Genomic DNA, 19,779 nt, shown 5'->3' on the forward strand with positions numbered 1-19,779 from the left:
ACGAATATTGAGATTAGTTTAAAGCTTTCAAAAACATAAGTAATTATTTTTTTTTTTTTGCAAAACCTCCAGGTGGAAGATCTGAAGTCTAAACTTGCGACTCAAGAGGTAGAACTTCATCAGAGGAATAAAGACACCGAAGCACTTATCACCAAGATAGGACAACAGACTGAAAAACTTAATCAAGAAAAATCCGTGGCGGATGCAGAGGAGCAGAGGGTGTGTACTGCATACTCAGTTTGATATTTTATTCAGTAGTGCGTCTCGTGGTTCAGTTACATTTTGGTTGCAATAAATAGCGTGTGTATGCAAATGATATGTACCGAATGGATGTCTTTTTATTCACACGTGTAATCTGCTCAAACCAATAGTTTCTTAATATAAATGGGACAAGGAACCGTTTACCTTACAGTATGAAAATACTGAAAGACAAGGAGGAGTCCATGACCTTTAATAGGAAGGAGGCCAAAGGGTAAGTTCATAAAACTCTAAGATGACTTGCAATGTCCTTATAACATAGGTTGAGGATATTTAGGGGCATATTATCAAGAAATGGCGTTAAAATTATCGCCGCTTAAGGGGCAGGAAACTGCTGCTAAAGCGGCGATAATGGGCTTGATAATATGCCCTTGTAAATTCCCATAGAAGCCCATGTTCTGGTGTGAACATGGGCTTCTATTGGAATTCTCAAGGACATATTATCAAGCTCATTATCGCCACTGCCGCTAAAGCGGCGAAAATTTTAACGCCATTCTTGATAATATGTCCCTGTATTCCTTTTATCGTGTCCTTACGCCATTACAATCCCCCACTGAGCGTAAATCATTGGTGTCCTGCACTTTTATATGACCAACATAGAATGGTTACTGATATGTAGAACACATGTAGAATCTGTAGTGTGAAATCAATCACACCAATGTGCAGCTAGTAATTTGTAGCGTAACTATGTCATTTTCGTAAACTACAAGTTTACTGGTGTCTCTGGGCCAGTAATTATCAGGTCCTCAAACTGACTACTCGATAATTCCAGTTCTTCGTAAACTTGTCCGAAGACTTGAGAGGGGCTCTGGGCAGCTGCTATAGCCCCTCATAGTTCAGCATGGTGGGCAGCATAAAAACCTTTCCACGGCTGAAGTAAGTTACTCTGCCCTCCTGACACCTAGGTGAAATTCTGTTCTCAGCTGAAGGAAATAAAACTCTTCCCACACGCCACCGTCCCCATTCCCAGAGGGCCCCAAAAAAAGAGCTGCCAGTACATTTACAACCTGCTTACAGCAGGTGGTAAATGTGTCCAGATTTTATCCTGTTATTTCCCCCATAAGGGGGAAACATGCAGAAATGGACCCAGTACTCCTGGGTCATTGTGTTAGTCCCCATTCTTGTGGAAAAAACTCATATCCCCTGTTAACACAGTAGGAGGTGCCTGTCAGAATCGTTAATGCTGGCCCCAGTACCACACCACAGAGTTACTTTTGTGCTTTATTTATTAAGATATTGCGACAGAGCAGGTCTCTGGTAGCCTTTGAGAATTCAAGAGTTACACCTGCTTCTTACACCATATTCACAAATATTACAACTGGAGCACATCTACAGATATCAAATTATCTGGGAGATGCATTTTAACAAATCTCTGCAAATTATCTCATGCACTAGGCCTAAACAGGGATGATTTTGCACCGGAATAAATCGATGCTAAGACAACCTAAAATAGCTGGAGTAAATCTAAGATACTCACAGGCATCTTCATAGTTGCTCTTTGTGAACTTGTGTCCATTGTGACATTATGATACAAGATCATTTCTGGTATCCAAGCTATCTCTTACATACATCGTCTGTAATCCCTGGTGTTCAATCCTAACACTTTGAGGAGACTCTTTTAGCTCTCACCTTTTAGTGTGCAGGGAAAGCATCAGCTATGAAACACCACTATCATGAAAATGCTTGGTTACAAACCTATGTACACCAATATCACATTGAGTACATGAATATAGTATTTAGCTTTTTTGCAAATCTGGCATCTTTTAGTGCGTGATCTTCAGCGTCAATGGCTTGGTTTACAATTAAAAACACACCCAAACAGGCAATTCAAGCTATTCCTTTCTCTAACACATACCTTATATCGGCTATGGTTACCATTTAATATGTGTTATGATAAATACGAAAACCAAAACCAGTTAATTCAATGAAAAATCATGTTGATGAATTGGCTTCTGTTCCGCTGAAATGTAATTGTAGATGTAAAATATAAACAACACAAATGTTTGCTAACTTAGCACTAGGTGATAAGCTTACACAAACACTACATAGATTCTACCATTAACGCCTTAGATGTATTATTGGTCGCTTAACTAGCATAACAGAATGATGCACTTTAGCTCTTAAAAACAAAACACACCCAGTATTTAAATTCCTCTGGAAAAATTCAAATCATGTTACATCACCCCACTTAATACAATTGTTCCTTGCGGTTGTTCCGTATGATGTCCAGAGTGGGAGCTGCTAGTACAACCTTAGGTGTTACTTTCTGTCGAATTAATGAAAAATTATTTTGTATTCTGAACTGTACTGGGGACTCTGGAAGCTGACAGACTAACATGCTGTTAGTGGTGTACATATGCAAAACCGTTTATATGTTGACAAACTATTGTTTGTGAAAAGTGTACCTCAATCAGTTTTGATAGTATAATACATTTGATAGGAAATATTAATGCAATGTGTGTTTTTGTTAAATTATTTTCTCCTGTGCTGTATCACCCACCTCAAAACGTAGGTAGACATTTTTTCCTGTATTTAAAAAAACTGGTTACTTTCTGAAAAGTCTAAGAACTATTAGATCAGAAAAAAATCTGATTTTGGCTATGCAGCTTCTTAAAACGGGACTTCCTTCAAATACACATTCCTTTTGATATGCATTGACCATGCTAGATTCTCCCCTTCACATGTATTGGTATCGGACATTGACCATCTGCTATGTGCTACTAAGCATGAATGTGTGTCAGAAAGTATGTGCAGAAGTTAGTGGAGAAGCGTGGCTCAGTGGTTAGAGGCGGCAGACCCGGAAGCTGAGATCGACCGTGGACCAGGGTTCGATTCCCCGCCTCGGCGGGTCTTGGGCTCACAAAATTCCACGGACTCGACAATTCTCGCTCTGGTGCCTACTCAACTCACGGGGTCACACTCTGCGACTCTGGGCAATAGCTTGCTTAATCTCCATTACGGCCCCTCGCGGCGGGATGCCTGGTTTTCACCTTGTGGACACCCTGCCGGGGTTTCTCACAGGGGAATACCAGGACGGGTTCCCTAAGCAAGCACCGGGACGCTCACGGGCAGCCGTGTGCTTTACAAATCCAGCACATTTATATTTACAAGTCTGAGAAAAACTTTAGTGACCTGTTTAAAACGTTTTAGAGGAACAGTTTCTTTCTTTTTTAACATTCTCTTTTCTTTTAAGTTTTTTCTTAACCACTTCCGCGCTCCCTAGTGCTGCGAACGGCCAACAGCCGTCACAGCCCCGCTCACCCATTAGAACGCCCGCCCCGCGGCAGAATTGCCGCTGCGGTTAAGGGGTTAAATGTAGATAGGTGTTGCAGCCACATTGAATACAAAAGAAAAAAACAATGAAATTCAATCAATAATAGATCCATAAACCTTTCCACGTAAAAGGGATCCCACATCATCAAAAACTGAAATGTGACTGAGGTACTAAGGGGCATATTATCAAGAACGGAGTTAAGATTATCGCTGCTTTAGCAGCAGGAAACTGCCGCTAAAGTGGCGATAATGGACTTGATAATATGCCGTAGAGAGTTCCAATAGAAGCCCATGTTCACACCAGAACATAGGCTTCTATAGGAATTCACAAGGGCATATTATCAAGCCCACTATCGCCGCTTTAGCGGCAGGAAACTGCTGCTAAAGCGGCGATAATTTTAACGTCGTTTCTTGATAATATGCCCCTAACTCTTGAAAGTGGTAAACACCTAGGCTTTCATATTGTCACACTCTGACAAGCAGTGTAATGTGATCCTTTCAATGGCGGCCAACAATACAAACTGTGACCACAATTCCGAAGAGTAATAAATCATTATTGACAGCCTCTGTCATTTGGCACTGTTGTATTTTCCATGGAGTCTTTTCAAAGTCAAAAAAGGGAGTGATACGTATACTGAGAAATTATTGTAACCATAACCAGACTTATCAGGAATTTTGTAAACCCCTAAGTTGGTACAAGAGCTACCGTCAGGACCATTTTGCTAGCTAGAAATTGATTTAAAAAATTGATAAATTAGAAAGGAAAGATTGCAAAAACACACTGAAAAATTTCAACTAACAGGAAGGGGTCCTCCTACCATGTTGAATGTTGGGACATATTAAAATACCCTCTGAACGGTAAATAGCAAAAATAATTCCTGCCATGGAGTCAAAAAGTCTTCTGACAGATTGTACGAAGAAGTGGATTCACCATCACAACCTCCACGGATACGTGATTGCTGCCAAAAACAGACTACCCAGCTATGTTTCTTATGGCCACAGGCAAACATAACAAAGACAATTTAAGTGATACCGCACATCACAGTGTTAATCATATTCAACCAACACAACAGTGACAATGATACATTTTCCAACTTTCACAAGACTTTAAAGGCAGCCATGAAGATGGGGTCGTAATTAAATGAATATATTTTAGTGTATTGATTAGTAGTTTAATACCTGCGTGTTAGACCTGACACCATTGGCGTGGGTCTCCCTTCCATAGTTTGCTGCTGCCTCCTGTGTTTTTGCTGTGTGTTGGACTCCGTTTTGCTGGTCTAGATGCTTAGGGCACTTTGTCACGGCTGTTCAGTGCCAAAGTGCAAGTGCTCCCTTTGTAAATTGTTATTATGGATTAGTGATACCATGATTGGCATATTTGATTTACTTGTCAGACCCTAGTATAGTGCACTATGTGCGCCCATGGCCTGTAAATCAAATGCTGCTAGTGGGCTGCAGCATTGACTGTGCCACCCACCGAGGCAGCCTGTAAAATGTAACTCTGGCCTGCCATTGCAGAGCCTGTGTGCAGTATGGGACTGCCATGTCAACTTGGCAAGTGCACACACTTGCCAGTCCCTAAACCTTCCCTTTTCTAAATGTTAGTTATCCCTAAGGTAGGGCCAAGGTACTCCTGTGGGCAGGGTTCATTGTATGTGAAAGGTAGGAAATGCACTGATAGTGAATTACTGCCAATTTTGTTTTTCACTATTGCAAGCCTACCTGTTCCCACGAGGACAGATTGGGGAGTTTGTTTACAACATCTTATAAACATAACTGGCCCTGGGAATAAGGTAGAAAAATAAAGTTTAGTATGCCTGAACTCAGAATGATAAAGTGCATCTTTTAGTTAGGGTGACTTTTTCATTCAGTGTTTGAAACTACCACCTATAGAAAGTAGGTATTTTCTTGCTTAACCATCCAGTGTGCCTCTGCTAGGTTTGTGTATTGCATGTCTGGATTTTAGATGACACCTGCAGACGCCATGTCGCATTGACTCCAAAGCCGTCATTGAGGCCGCTGCCTGCACCGGATCACTGACATAATATCGACTACAAAAATATAGGCATTTAAAATATCGACTCCAAAATATCGACTACAAAAATATCGAAGTCCTATCTACAAACAGGTAAGTACAAAAATATCGAATCAAAAATATCGTTTAAAAATATTTACTTTGTAAAAATATCAAATTTATTAAAATTAATGTACAATTAAAAAAATATTAACAATAAATAACTAAAATATATTTAAGAATACTTAAATAACCTTAAAATTATTAAATAATTAATTTAAGTTATAAAAAAATAATACAATTTTATTTGTTAAAACATATATATATATATAAACATAATATTATTAAAAAATATACTATATTATTACCGTAGCATAGCAAGAGTGTTAAAATTACTATTCCCACTCCAATGAGTGCAACAGTAGGGAAAACGTTGGATAGCGTAGCGGTAAAAATTACTATTCCGACTCCAAAGAGTTCAACAGTAGGGAAAGCGTTGGATAGCGTAGGGGTAAAAATGACTATTCCTACTCCAAAGAGTGCAACAGTAGGGAAAGCATTGGATAGCGTAGGGGTAAAAATGACTATTCCCACTCCAGTGAGTGCAACAGTAGGGAAAGCGTTGGATAGCGTAGGGGTAAAAATTACTATTCCCACTCCAGTGAGTGCAACAGTAGCGAAAGCGTTGGATAGCGTAGGGGTAAAAATTACTATTCCCACTCCAGTGGGTGCAACAGTAGGGAAAGCGTTGGATAGCATAGGGGTAAAAATTACTATTCCAACTCCAAAGAGTGCAACAGTAGGGAAAGCGTTGGATAGCGTAGGGGTAAAAATTACTATTCCCACTCCAAAGAGTGCAACAGTAGGGAAAGCGTTGGATAGCGTAGGGGTTAAAATTACTATTCCCACTCCAAAGAGTGCAACAGTAGGGAAAGCGTTGGATAGCGTAGGGGTAAAAATTACTATTCCTACTCCAGTGGGTGCAACAGTAGGGAAAGCGTTGGATAGCGTAGGGGTAAAAATTACTATTCCCACTCCAGTGAGTGTAACAGTAGGGAAAGCGTTGGATAGCGTAGAGGTAAAAATTACTATTCCCACTCCACTGGGTGCAACAGTAGGGAAAGCGTTGCATAGCGTAGGGGTAAAAATTACTATTCCCACTCCAGTGAGTGCAACAGTAGGGAAAGCGTTGGATAGCGTAGGGGTAAAAATTACTATTCCCACTCCAAAGAGTGCAACAGTAGGGAAAGCGTTGGATAGCGTAGGGGTTAAAATTACTATTCCCACTCCAAAGAGTGCAACAGTAGGGAAAGCGTTGGATAGCGTAGGGGTTAAAATTACTATTTCCACTCCAAAGAGTGCAACAGTAGGGAAAGCGTTAGATAGCGTAGGGGTAAAAATTACTATTCCCACTCCAGTGGGTGCAACAGTAGGGAAAGCGTTGGATAGCGTAGAGGTAGAATTACTATTCCCACTCCAGTGGGTGCAACAGTAGGGAAAGTGTTGGATAGCGTAGGGGTAAAAATTACTATTCCCACTCCAGTGAGTGCAACAGTAGGGAAAGCGTTGGATAGCGTAGGGGTAAAAATTACTATTCCCACTCCAAAGAGTGCAACAGTAGGGAAAGCGTTGGATAGCGTAGGGGTTAAAATTACTATTCCCACTCCAAAGAGTGCAACAGTAGGGAAAGCGTTGGATAGCGTAGGGGTTAAAATTACTATTTCCACTCCAAAGAGTGCAACAGTAGGGAAAGCGTTAGATAGCGTAGGGGTAAAAATTACTATTCCCACTCCAGTGGGTGCAACAGTAGGGAAAGCGTTGGATAGCGTAGGGGTAAAAATTACTATTCCCACTCCAGTGAGTGCAACAGTAGGGAAAGCGTTGGATAGCGTAGAGGTAGAATTACTATTCCCACTCCAGTGGGTGCAACAGTAGGGAAAGTGTTGGATAGCGTAGGGGTTAAAATTACTATTCCCACTCCAAAGAGTGCAACAGTAGGGAAAGCGTTGGATAGCGTAGGGGTAAAAATTACTATTTCCACTCCAGAGAGTGCAACAGTAGTGAAAGTAAATACTTCATATAATATTTAAAATAATATAAATTAATATCTATAAAAAATTAATTAAAAGCAATTACCAATTTAATATAATAAAATAATTAATCAATTAAAATTACAATTTAAAATTAATTATTACAATTAGTTACCTATTAATACAAATTAATTACAAATTAACAATTAATTAATTAACAAATGAAAATTAATTAACAATTAATTCAAATTAAATACAATTAAGTAAATTGAATTATTTAATTAATTATAAATAAATTACTTCTCACCCTATTCTTCTTTAAACCCACAACCCGCTACAGAAAATAAGTTATTAAAATTAACATAATTAGCAATTAATCAATTAAAAAAATAAATTTACAATTAAAATGTAATTAATTACCCATAAAAAATTATTTAACAATTAATTCTAAATAAATACCAATAAATAATGTTACATATTTAATTAATTATAAATGAATTACTTCCCACCCAATTCCCCTACAAAACCCACAACCCGCTACAGAAAATAAATTAGTAAAATTAACATAATTAGCAATTAATCAATTAATTAAATTTTATTGCCAATTAAAATTTAATTAAGTACCAAATATAAATTAATTAACAGTTAATTAAAAATAAATACCAATAAATAAATTTACATAATTAATTATAATTAAATTACTTCCCACCCTATTCCCCTATAAACCCACAACCCGCTACAGAATTAAATTACGCAAAAATTAAAAAAACAAAATTAATTAATTAAAATAAATTATAACATAAATACACACTTTTCACACATATAATAACATAAAACACACTATAAAAAATTCGATATTATTAAAAATTCGATAATTTTAATAACCTATATTATATACTTCGATATTTTAACTTTCTATATTTTTAACATTCGATATTACATTACTTACCTTAAAAACGATATTTTTGATGTCTATATTCTGTCCATTCGATATTTTGTCCATTCTATATTTTAAACTCGATATTATGTCCATTCGATATTTTTTACTCGATATTTTGACTGTTTACCGCCTGCACCGGAGCCAAGGACACCACTCGTGTCGTCCACGACGCACCATCCCGACTTGCACCACAGTCCCTTCTTCATCGACCCCAGCGCTTCATCAATGCGGGTCCGATCCTCCACGTGGGTGACTCCCGAATCTATTGACATCGTACCGTCTTAAGGAACTGATGCCTTGCCGCCATTCGTGACATCATCTCCCTGTCACACTAAGGAACCAATGTCTCACCTCCCCTGCGCAGCTGTAAGAAACAGAGGCATCATCCCCCCTGGGGTCGTAAGGATCAGATGCCGCAGGGGCCAACGAAGCATCACCTCCCCGACGTCGTGCACCGTCTTTGCTTTTATCAATTCGAAGGTACTGTTCTTTGTGGGTCTGCTTGACTCCGGGCCAGACACCACCCACCTCACGGTCAACGGCGTACCTTGAGATTTTCATCTATCACAGCGTCGTTATAACTCCAGGTGGAGTTTTTTGTTACTACAAGGTTTATTTGAGTGAATAACCTATTTTTAAGGACATATTGATAACTGTATTGTGGATTTTTGTCATTTGGTCTTGTTTTGGTGTGGATAAAGATTACTTATTTTTCTAAACTGGTGTGGTGTCTATTTGTAGTGTTTTCACAGTTTTACTGTATGTGTTCATAAATGCCTCACACACTGCCTCTGAGATAAGCCTGTCTGCTCGCGCCAAGCTACCAAGGAGGTGAGCAGGGGTTATTTTGGTAGTGTACCCCCTTATCCTGACTAGAAGAAAGCGGCCCTATTTGGACAAAGGTGCCTACCTCTGCCAATGAGAGACCCCCATTTCTAACACTACGTATCTAATCTGCTCTACCCCCGAGGGATCCTGACCTTTAACATTATCAGTTATCAAGTTCTGAGTTTTCAGTATAAAAAGTCATTAACCACAGTATGTCCCAAAGTTAGAAGCAATAGGCTCAACTTTCCCTAATGTTGTATATACCTGGATTTGTGGAATAGATTAAGATATCATCTGCACAAGTACCTTGGGCGATGAATTTGCTCACTGAATTGAAGGTATGGTTAGTGATTGGAAAGAGACAATGTGAAGCGTCCATGTACAGAAAAATACAGTGCCAGGGAGCGTGTATACCTGTGATGTGTACCCTGCTAGATAATGAATGCAGTAGAGAAATAGCTACTGAATCAGATAATTACGTAAGTTATTTGGTACAACACTTGTATTTATGTAGGACCTCAATATCGAAGGGGACCTTGGTGATTACATACTTGGCTAACCCGCACTTCAGGCACCCTTTTGAGGCCATCTTACTGGCAGGGGTGAACATTTCTAAAAAGCCAGCTACGGGGGTTGATGCTTCTAACCAGGTTTCTTGCAGGATGAGGATATGACATTTACGCAGGTAGACACGAACATGTTTATATAGCTTCTGGTGCAAACCTGGCACATTCCAGGAGCAGATGTTGAGTGAGGCTTCATGTCCCGGTACGGTGCTGAGAGGGTTTCCGTGCTCCACTGGGTCTCCTAATCAGGCTGAAGGATCAGAAACCGGAGTGACGGACGGCCAAGCCCGGTCTTGTGTTTTGCTATAGTTATCGCCCCCCGAGCTGTTAAATCAAATCAGCATATTTTGTGACACTGGTCACTGTCCATTCATTGTTTCGAATAGTTTGGCAGTGATGGGGTTACGGAGGATGGAGTACAGTTTTAATTATTACATGTAATGCTATTCCCAGCCTTCCGAGTACTCCCCAAAGATATGCCCATGCAACCCTTTTTGAAGCCTTCTTGACACCTATGGCTATGAACGTAATGTATTAGCTGGTGTTCATTACTGAGATATGTAAAAAGGCTCATATTAACCATAGTGACGCACCCTGAGACAACGCCAAATTGTGGCTTATTGTTGATAAAGGTGCACAGATTTTAGCATCAGCACACATAAACGATATTGGTCTATAAAAGGCTATGCAATGGGAGATTACCCTTGTAAAAAAAAATTTCTTTTAGCAATATTCCACGATGGGGATAATCTTGATCTCTTAAGAATGTCACTTATCACAGTTAAAAGAATAGGGAGGTATATTAGCAGAGTAGTGAGTCTTACATTTTGTGCTAAACAATTCTCACTGCCTCTGATATTTTTCTTGAACAATATTTTTTTGATCGATATTCTGACATACAGCCAAATTGTGGCAGGTGTTCTTTATTTAGCGCAGACTGAATTCCACTTCAGTCAGGCTCCTTACCGTTAGAAATTGCGTTAATAGCATAAAGCAGTGAATTAGTCAACAAAGCAAAAAGGCCTTCTCACTGGGCTGCTAACAACTCAGGTAAAGTAGTCTGATCTAAAAAAAAAACCACAAGAATCTGAAGCATCCATCTTAAGCAGGCCTACCTTTAAACCATAGAGGCTCTCGTAGACTTGTTTAGAAGCAGAACAGCACATAAGATAGGCTCCTCACACTGATTGTTATGAGATACTAACAATAAAATAAACATTCCACAAAAATGCATCAAGGGTTAACAGTTTTTCCGGTTTACGACCTTCACGCCATTTTGTTATTGGATTATATGGTTCCAAATCTTCATTCACAAGGGTCTGTTTCATGTTCATCATGCTATTTGTGAAGACACCATTTTTGAATGTTTTCCACCCCCGTGCACGGTGGCTGATTCAGCAGCCTTTTCCTACAGCCTATTACCTCTAGGATACTGTTGAGGCAGCTTCCACCATAATGCGCATCCTTATATTTAAATAAAAACAATGCACTAAAAACAGTGATTCAGGTTTTTCAAAACCTCAAGCTGTGTTCATGTAGCTCTGTTTAATCCTTGCCGTTTTACTGCAGGTGGCTGCCATTCAAGAAGAAGTTACCAAGCAGCAGCAGGAATCGGAGAGTGATCTTGCCAAAGCAGAGCCAGCGCTGATGGCTGCAAACGCTGCCCTAAACACTTTAAATAGGGTAATGGACCTTAAAGGGCAGTAGTTCTGTATGACAACCTTTGAAAGAATCCAAATTAATCATTCATTGTGTGAATATGTGTGTTTTTTTTCCCAGTTAAACTTGACTGAGTTAAAGACCTTCCCCAATCCTCCTGCTGCAGTTACCAACGTCACAGCCGCTGTCCTTGTTCTTCTTGCTCCCAATGGCAAAATTCCAAAAGACAGAAGCTGGAAGGTGGCAAAAGTGTGCATGAGTAAGGTAGGTGGGACTGAGACTTGACCTTGGGCATGACAGGGCATCAGGCAGGCGAGCAAACTCTCGATCCTACGCATACACGATAGGGAGATTGGACACAACTTCTGGCGTTGGTAACGGGGTTCTGGGGAGGAGGTTGGGGGCGACAAGGGTAGTCTGGGGGTTGTTGGGGTTGAAAATTCGGAACTTTACTTGAATAGCGATTTTGGTAATACAAACTGATGACCGACCATGCTGTATTGTCACGGGGTATGGGATGGTGAGGGCGATATTAATGTCCATGTATGTTATGTGCAAGAAAATCAATAAACTACGTTTTGAAAAAAAAATGAGTAAGGTAGGTGGCATGGGAACAGTGGCACATTTCAGAATCAGGGTCTGTGGCACTGCGGCAGGAATGTGTGCTTGATGCGAATATTATGTCATCGGATACTGGATCCAGACACATTCTGGCTTCCAGGAATACTGAAACAATCCATGTCCTGCCCAGAAATGTAATAGACATATCTGCTCTCCCAGTTCACACCTTCTGCCTGGAATGGGCAGCGATAGGAAGGGATGGAGAAAGTGGGTTGTAAATGTCAAGAAAACAGCAGAAACTGTGCTCACAGAACAAAACAACATGCACTGCCGTCTCCACAGCTTCAGACCAGTGGCATAATTTTTATCAAAGTCACATGGGTAGCAGCAGTGACAGCACTGATCCTTTAATGGCATCATAAGAAAACATTTCACACAATTATTGGGCTGCTAAGCTGTTATATGATATTTAAAACATCAACCATTATTCAAAAATTGAGGTTACATCTTGTTCATTAACACTAATTAATAATGGAAACAAACAAAATCAAAACCACCTGTGCATGACAGAAATGTTTAATCTACCAATCATTTAATCATTCGGGGTGTTTACTTTGAGGGCTCTCAGACACACAAAACAACCAATGGCTAAAAAGAGACTTCAATTGTGTACGAAATTCAGATGATCACATAGGGCGTCATTTGCAAAACAATGACGAAAAGTTCACAGATGCGTCATATTAACAGCAATATGACCAATCCGTGTGCTTTCCCCTGCCCGGATGCACGATTGGCTGCCATGCACCAATGCAGGCACCCTTGCATCATGTTGCAAGAGTGCCTGCGTTATGGGGATGATCAATCATTAATGGCATTTTCCTCTTTCTATTCTGCAGCACACATAGAAAGAGGAAAAATGAGCAGAAATAAAAGTATTTCTACTCCTTGCGAAACTCCTACACCTCCCCTGGGGAGGCGTAGGATTCTGACGTATTCCCAGTTTTACAAAATTTTGTAAATCTGGGAATGTGTCAGGTTCCATGGATGTTGCGTTGGAAAACCAACAGCAACACTTATGGAATGCCCCTTTCTCGCAGAGTAATATGTGATGTGGGCCCATATTTACAAGGCCATGAAAAGTCACGCAGGGTGATTTTACGTGGCCTTGTAAATATGGGCAGGCACACTGAACCACCAGTGCACCAAAAAAAGTGACACACTGGTGTTGAAATGTCCTTGTAAATGAGGTCCATAGTTGTTAGTTTACGTTATTAGTGACTGTCTTTATGTCAAGGGTCAGTAATATTTAATTAGTCAGTGGCAGGCAGGCAGAGATGCACACATGCACACTCGCTCACATCCATACACACCTGCACACACACACCCCCTTTTGCAGCAAGCACTCACAATTACACACACATTCATACCTACATTCACTCACCAAACAAAGTTTTCATGCTGCAGCATCTTGGGGAGGGGAGCCTTTGTGGTTTATTGGCAATGAAAGGAGGCGGCAGTCCATCACTCGTCATAGAGTAGGATGGAGTCAGTGAGACTGCTGACCCCACCCTACTCTGTGATGAGGTGTCACTGATAGACACTCTGTCTGGGCACGTCAGGGCATACATCCGAAGCTCGCTCCTAGGTCCACGGCTGTCAGTGACACCCCCATTGTCTTGAGGAGGATGTCTTCAAAGCTCTTTTCCAGGCTGATGATGTCCCAGCCCAGCAAAGTTCAGGTCAGGCAGCCAGGGGCCTACGCAGTTAGCATGTCTAGTGCCTGGCTGTCTAACCTGAACATAAAGAGTGTCTGTCAGGCTGACCTTTGCTCAGCCTAACAGACACTCGTTATGTCGGTCAAAAGGTGAGGGGGTGGGGCCCTTCTCCACTTAAGGACGGGCCGTTGCTGTATTTAGTGTAGGATAAACACAATCTTGCTGTCAACTAGTGTATACTAAATGATAATAATAATTTCTTTAAAAATTCTAGAATGTGCAGTGGTGGCATATTTATCATGAGTGCAGTTTGTACTCTTTTAACTTGACATCCCTGCCGTTGTAGTCCCCCAAACATTTTGCCTTTACTTGTACTGTTTTGCTGAATTTGCCTTTTCTGTTGGCATTAGAACTCTGATCACTTTACCATTCCTAGCCAGTATTAAAGTGCTTGTACTCTCTCCTTCAAACACGGTTTGTCCTTTCCTCAAAGACAGTGACACAAAGGGGGCCATATGTGTGCAGGATTGACATCCTGCCAGGATGGCTAAAGGTGGAGCTGTGCCTTGCCTTACTGAGGCATCAAAGAACGTGCCTCCAGCACATACAAAGAAACCTGACACTAGCCTTTTGTCACCCCAGACTTCTTAGATACATGCCAGGGGAAGGAAGGGAGAACTTTCTAGAACCAGATGTGGTGGTAGGACAGGATGATGCCTCACAAACAAAGGCTGGCACAAGGTATAAATACTGGACCCTCAGATCAACTCTTCAGAACACCCTTGGATCTGTAGACATTACAGAAGAATATCCAGTGCTACCAGAGGACTGCCCTGTTGTTTGAGGACTGCCTTTGATCTCTGAGAAGGAAGACTGGACATGGTTCCTTCATCACAGGATAACCTGAGTGACTCCACAGGTAAGTTGGCTGACCTGTCTGAGCTACAGGGACACAGCAAGCTCCAGATGCCTTCCTGCAACTGCCCAGCTGACTGGCTGCACTCGACCTGGAGGAGCCATGGGAGCCTCTACTGGAGTGTGTTCCTGATCCCCAAGAGGTCCTGCACCCTTGACTGGAATCATTGAGCTCCTCCTAAAAAGAAAGGTGAAATCCTGATGTTTTGGGCTCTTCCTTGTGGAGCGTTGTGGCCAGTTGATGCCGAGACTCTGCCATCTGTGAAGACTGTCAACATGAAGCTGCGGTGGACCCGACACTTCACACTACAGTGACCGCTAGCGATGACCGGCAATGCAAAATGTGCACTTCTTGCTAGAGCAACGACAGCCCGTGATGTCATTCAACACAAAGCCAATAATCAAATGAGGGAGTTGCCCCAAACCAAGGGATAAAAGAGATATGAAAGAAAGGAGAAGAAAGAGTAAAATATTATTCCTTTTTTAGAAGTACCTCAGGATTCCGTGCGGATGGCTCCTAGGTGGGACGGCTGGCAGTCCGGTTTGATGATGGTTTGACAATAACTGACGCCCCCCCATGGTTTCCAAGGGGCCAGACTGATTTTAATCTATTATTTACAGTACCTTTCACAGAAGGCTGAAAGGCGTACCGTAAGTACGCGGTATGTTATATGTGTGACTTAGAGACGGGTGCACCTTAGCGCGTGCATACCCCTCATGTCACGAATTTGGTCCTGAAGAAAGCCTAGCATTGTCGTTAAAAGGCTGAAATATGTAGACCGTGTCTTGTCTCACAAATGTCACTGTCCAGATGCCCCAGGTCAATCTAACCTACTCAGGGGTCTTTTAATCGTGTCTTATTGCTCCATATTAAAATGTATTGAACAATAAAGACAATTTTAACTCACTTTTCAATTCACGCATTTGTAATCTCGCAGGGGATTGGGATTGTTCCTCTATAAAAACCCTTGCTCTCTTGTTGTTGATTGGGGATCCAGCACAAAGCGCCAGCAGCGAAAGTACGCAACGCGCAACGCCCAACCAGCTCTTCGCTCTACAGTGATGGCAGCTCACTCTGCCCAGCCTGCTCTTCGCGCTCCACCACCGTTAACAGAACTCTTTGTGCCTCACTTTGAGAAGGTAAAATTATCAACAGGACTAGCCTGGTCCCTGTATCCGTGCCCACACTCCACCGAGGTCAGCCTGAACTTGTGACTTTCTCCTGGTTTACCATGATGAGATGACTGCGAGTGGTGCTCCCCGCTTTTAGGTGCTATTTTCACTAAAAACATTAAATTTGAATATCTCAGGTTTTACTGATTGGATTTTGGGAATTCTGGTATCATTTTATTAATTAATATTCACTCTATTTTTCTAAATTGATGTGGGATATTTCTTGTATAGAATTGTCCCCTTTATTATTGTTTGTGTGCTGCTTATTACTTTACACATTGTATCTAAAATAAGCCTGGCTCGTTTGTGCTAATCTAGCTATTTGTAACTGAATTCTAAACAACCCAAAATATACGTGCATGTCTGTTAGTTAACACGTTTTTCCTTCCTAGACAGGAGATTCATTTTCAACTTTTTAAAATAATGTAAGGAAAGAAAATAGCAACTCTATGTGTAGTCCAAGTGGACCAGGAGACAATACTGTAAAGTAATACCAGTATCTGCTCTGAATCTCGATACAAATTGCACGCATTCGGCATGTGTTAGTTCATGGTAAAGTAGGCTCAACGTTTTTGTGCTTTGAGGAATGGCAATAAGTGTTTACTAATTAAGGGCTCTTTGGGCAAAGCCCTACCAAGTATAAATGTTTCTTTATTTGGAGGTCTACGTCTCTCCTCACAATCTTATGCAACTGGGTGGTCACTGACCCGAAGTTCTTTCATCTTCTCCCTCTCACACATCAAGCAGTGTAAAATAAATACAAAATATACGAGTATTGCATGCTTCCTGCCATGCTCAAGCCTACTTGTCAGCTGATGATGGTTCTGTAGGTTATGCAGCAGGATCTTGTTGCAGTTCTTCTGTGACCCCACTTATGCCTCGCAGCTCCAGGAAAGTCATTCAGATAGCACTCCATCCAACATGCATCCTTTTCAGCATTCCTAGCTCCATTCTCATCAAACGAGCATAGATTCCCATGATAGATGGCTGGCAGTGAGTGACTTAAAATGACCCCCTCTGATTAATCACTCCCATCAAGTAAAAGAAGAAGACTTTATGATACATTTAAAAAAAGATGGCTATTACGTTCACGTTTTTGTTCTGCTCCGACCTCTTCTTTCCCTAAATTAAAGACATCCCCTCACTTTCAAACTACATTTATATTTCTTATTTTATACTGAGTCAAACAGTAAAGTACAGGTAAAGATAAGACATCCAGTTGCCACCGCATTCCTAACTGCATAGGCGAGGGAATTAGCTATTATCCTGGAGCAACCACTTGTGGGTGATTATTGTTTTTAATGAATACATGTGAGCAATAATTGTGCTCTGCATCCAGTGCTTCCTTTCCTGCTTGCCAGGTGAGCTCAAATACTCATTACTGCCTCATTCAGGAGCTGTTTATTATTCAACTAATTGTTCTTTGGTACAAATAAATATTTTCAATAATGAAATAAGGCAGCCGCATCATTGTTGTCACAGTTGGCGGTCTAGTGGCCAACGCACACACACCCAACACATCCGCAGGCCAGGCGTGGCCCACGGAGAACTAATAAAAGGAAGGCTGCCGCTCCGGGCACGTCACTTCCAACTACCACACTAACGTAGTCCGTGTGCCTTCATTGTGCGTCCCAACCCCTGCGCTGGCCTGGGCAGAAACAGCCTCCGACCTGGACTTTGTGACCGCCACCCCGGCTGGTTAGCGGGCTCTAAGGGTTGACAGGCCACTTAAACGAGGTGGAGGGGTGGCTATTATTCTGAGGGAGCATTTCCTGATCATATTTTACTCCGCCTCTACACCCTTTTATGAGGCCTTACATTTTATAATTGAGCTTAGCTCAAAGCAGACTTTTAGGGGTATTTTACTATATCGGCCGCCTGGCTTCAGGAGTAACTTCACATCTAACTTAGATAGCCTCCTAGAGCCTACTCTGCAAAATGATGAATTTACCATTTTGGGAGATTTTAATTTTTATCTCGAAGATAGGGATAACAGAGAGACAGAGGCACTACTGGTAACACTGGGCGTAGTGGGTCTTAGGCAAATGGTCCAGAACCCTACCCATGAAGCTGGCCACACGTTAGACGGCATTTTTACCTCCGTCCACGGCCTTATCTCTAGTGAAACCCTGCCTCTAACTTGGTCCGATCACTCGTTTGTCAAATTTACTCTCCCAACCACATCTTTCGGACCTAACGGGACTTCCAAGACCCCTGTTATGACTAAAAGAAACTGGGGCTCATTGGATAGAAAACCCCTCCGCACCCAGCTAGAGGTCTCCCGTCCGCAGCTACATGGGCCCCCCGAGACTACAGCTCCTAAATATTCCAAGTGGCTAAACAATGCTTTTAAAGCCTCAGTACCCATTAAAAAAATAACAGGAAATAGGCAAAACCCTACAGCTCCTTGGTTCTCCGACGATCTTCGGAAAGAAAAACAGAAATGTCGACAATTAGAAAGACGTTGGCATGCCAACTATTGCCCGAACGAGAAGGGCTTGCAATGTGAAGGCCTGTGTTGAAGATGCATCACACAGCGGCAGTTCTACTGGGGCCACAGCTGGGCTGGCAGATCACCTTCAGGCCCACTGCCAAGAGTCAAGGACTGGGATGGCGCCACTTGGAAGGGCAACACTCACACCTGGCAGAGCCCAGGAGCTGGGTTCAATTTTGTTGGAGCCTGTTCTGTCCCTGAGTCTCTGATCACGAGGCCAGCTGACTAGCCCTTTCAGTCACTCTGGTGGTCCAGTGTTCAATTTGTAAGTCCAATCTTTTTCACTCAGGCAGGAGGGCAGTAGGGCGACTCAGCAGGGCAGTGCAGTGAAAGTTCTTCTTGCAGCAAGGCAGCACAGCAGTCCTTATTCTGTGTCTTCCGCAGGTCCAAATATGTACTGAAGAGCTGGATCTGAGGGTCCATTATTTATGCGACACAAAAAGATGATGGACGGAATGTTGAATATTGTCAAACGTTCACTCCCAGTCACAGATCTGGGTTTAATCCATCGTTATTTTGCTTGCCACTTCCTTCCAGTTCGGACCCAGCCATATGCAAATCAGCCTTGACCCTGCTCTACATGGGAACAGTCCAGTCCGAACTGCCATGCCACGTCCTCCCTGGACCGGAAACTAGCATCCTGGGACCAGTTTAAGGGCCTCACCTTTCATCAGCCAGGCTAGCTTGAATCCAGTGGTGTAGTGAGCACAGGATGCATGTCTGGGCATACCCATCCCACTTAGGGAGACATATGCAAAAGAAACCATTGATGGACGGAATGCTGGACAATGCAAGCATTGACCCCCAGTCACAGTTCTAAATTGCAGTGGCATGGTGAGCAAAAGAATGATGGATTTAAACCAGATCTCTTGACTGGGGGTGAATGTTTTGATTTGGACTGCATTCCGTCCATCAATTGTGTGTCTTTTGCTTTCTCACCCTAAGTGCACTGGGTATGCCCAGACGTGGGTCCTGGGCTCACTGTGCCACTGGATTCAAGTTGTCCTGGCTGATGAGGGGTGAAACTGGGGTGGTGTGTTGAGCAAAAGAATGATGGATTCAACCCTGATCCTTGTGACTTTGGGTGAATGCTTGCATTGTCCAGCATTCCGTCCTTCAATTGTTTCTTTTGCAACTTTCTGAGTGTGGCATTCTCAGAATTGTGACTTAAAATTGGTGCAAGGGTGCCTACATTGTTAGCAGGATTATTTTTGTGCAGGAACAAACACCTTCCTGCACAAAAACAGTCCCCTGAGGCATTTTCCTCTTTCTATGTGTGCTGCATACAAAGAAATTAGCAAAAACAATGAGTAATAAATATATTTCTCTTTGTCAGGCTTCCCCTGGAGTGCC

At 41.9% G+C, this 19,779-nt stretch overlaps 1 protein-coding gene across 1 annotated transcript in view; it reads left to right on the forward strand.

Annotated features, from left to right (window-relative positions):
• LOC144824202 (dynein axonemal heavy chain 11-like) overlaps positions 1-19,779 on the forward strand; it is a 3,356,387-nt gene that overhangs the window by 2,547,655 nt on the left and 788,953 nt on the right. The window contains exons 68-70 of the mRNA XM_078683354.1: positions 73-219; positions 11,479-11,592; positions 11,689-11,832. Coding sequence (XP_078539480.1) covers positions 73-219; positions 11,479-11,592; positions 11,689-11,832 — 405 coding nt within the window. The remainder of the gene's footprint in view (positions 1-72; positions 220-11,478; positions 11,593-11,688; positions 11,833-19,779) is intronic.

This window comes from Lissotriton helveticus, chromosome 3_1, assembly GCF_964261635.1.
Source record: "Lissotriton helveticus chromosome 3_1, aLisHel1.1, whole genome shotgun sequence".
Taxonomy (NCBI): Eukaryota; Metazoa; Chordata; class Amphibia; order Caudata; family Salamandridae; genus Lissotriton; species Lissotriton helveticus.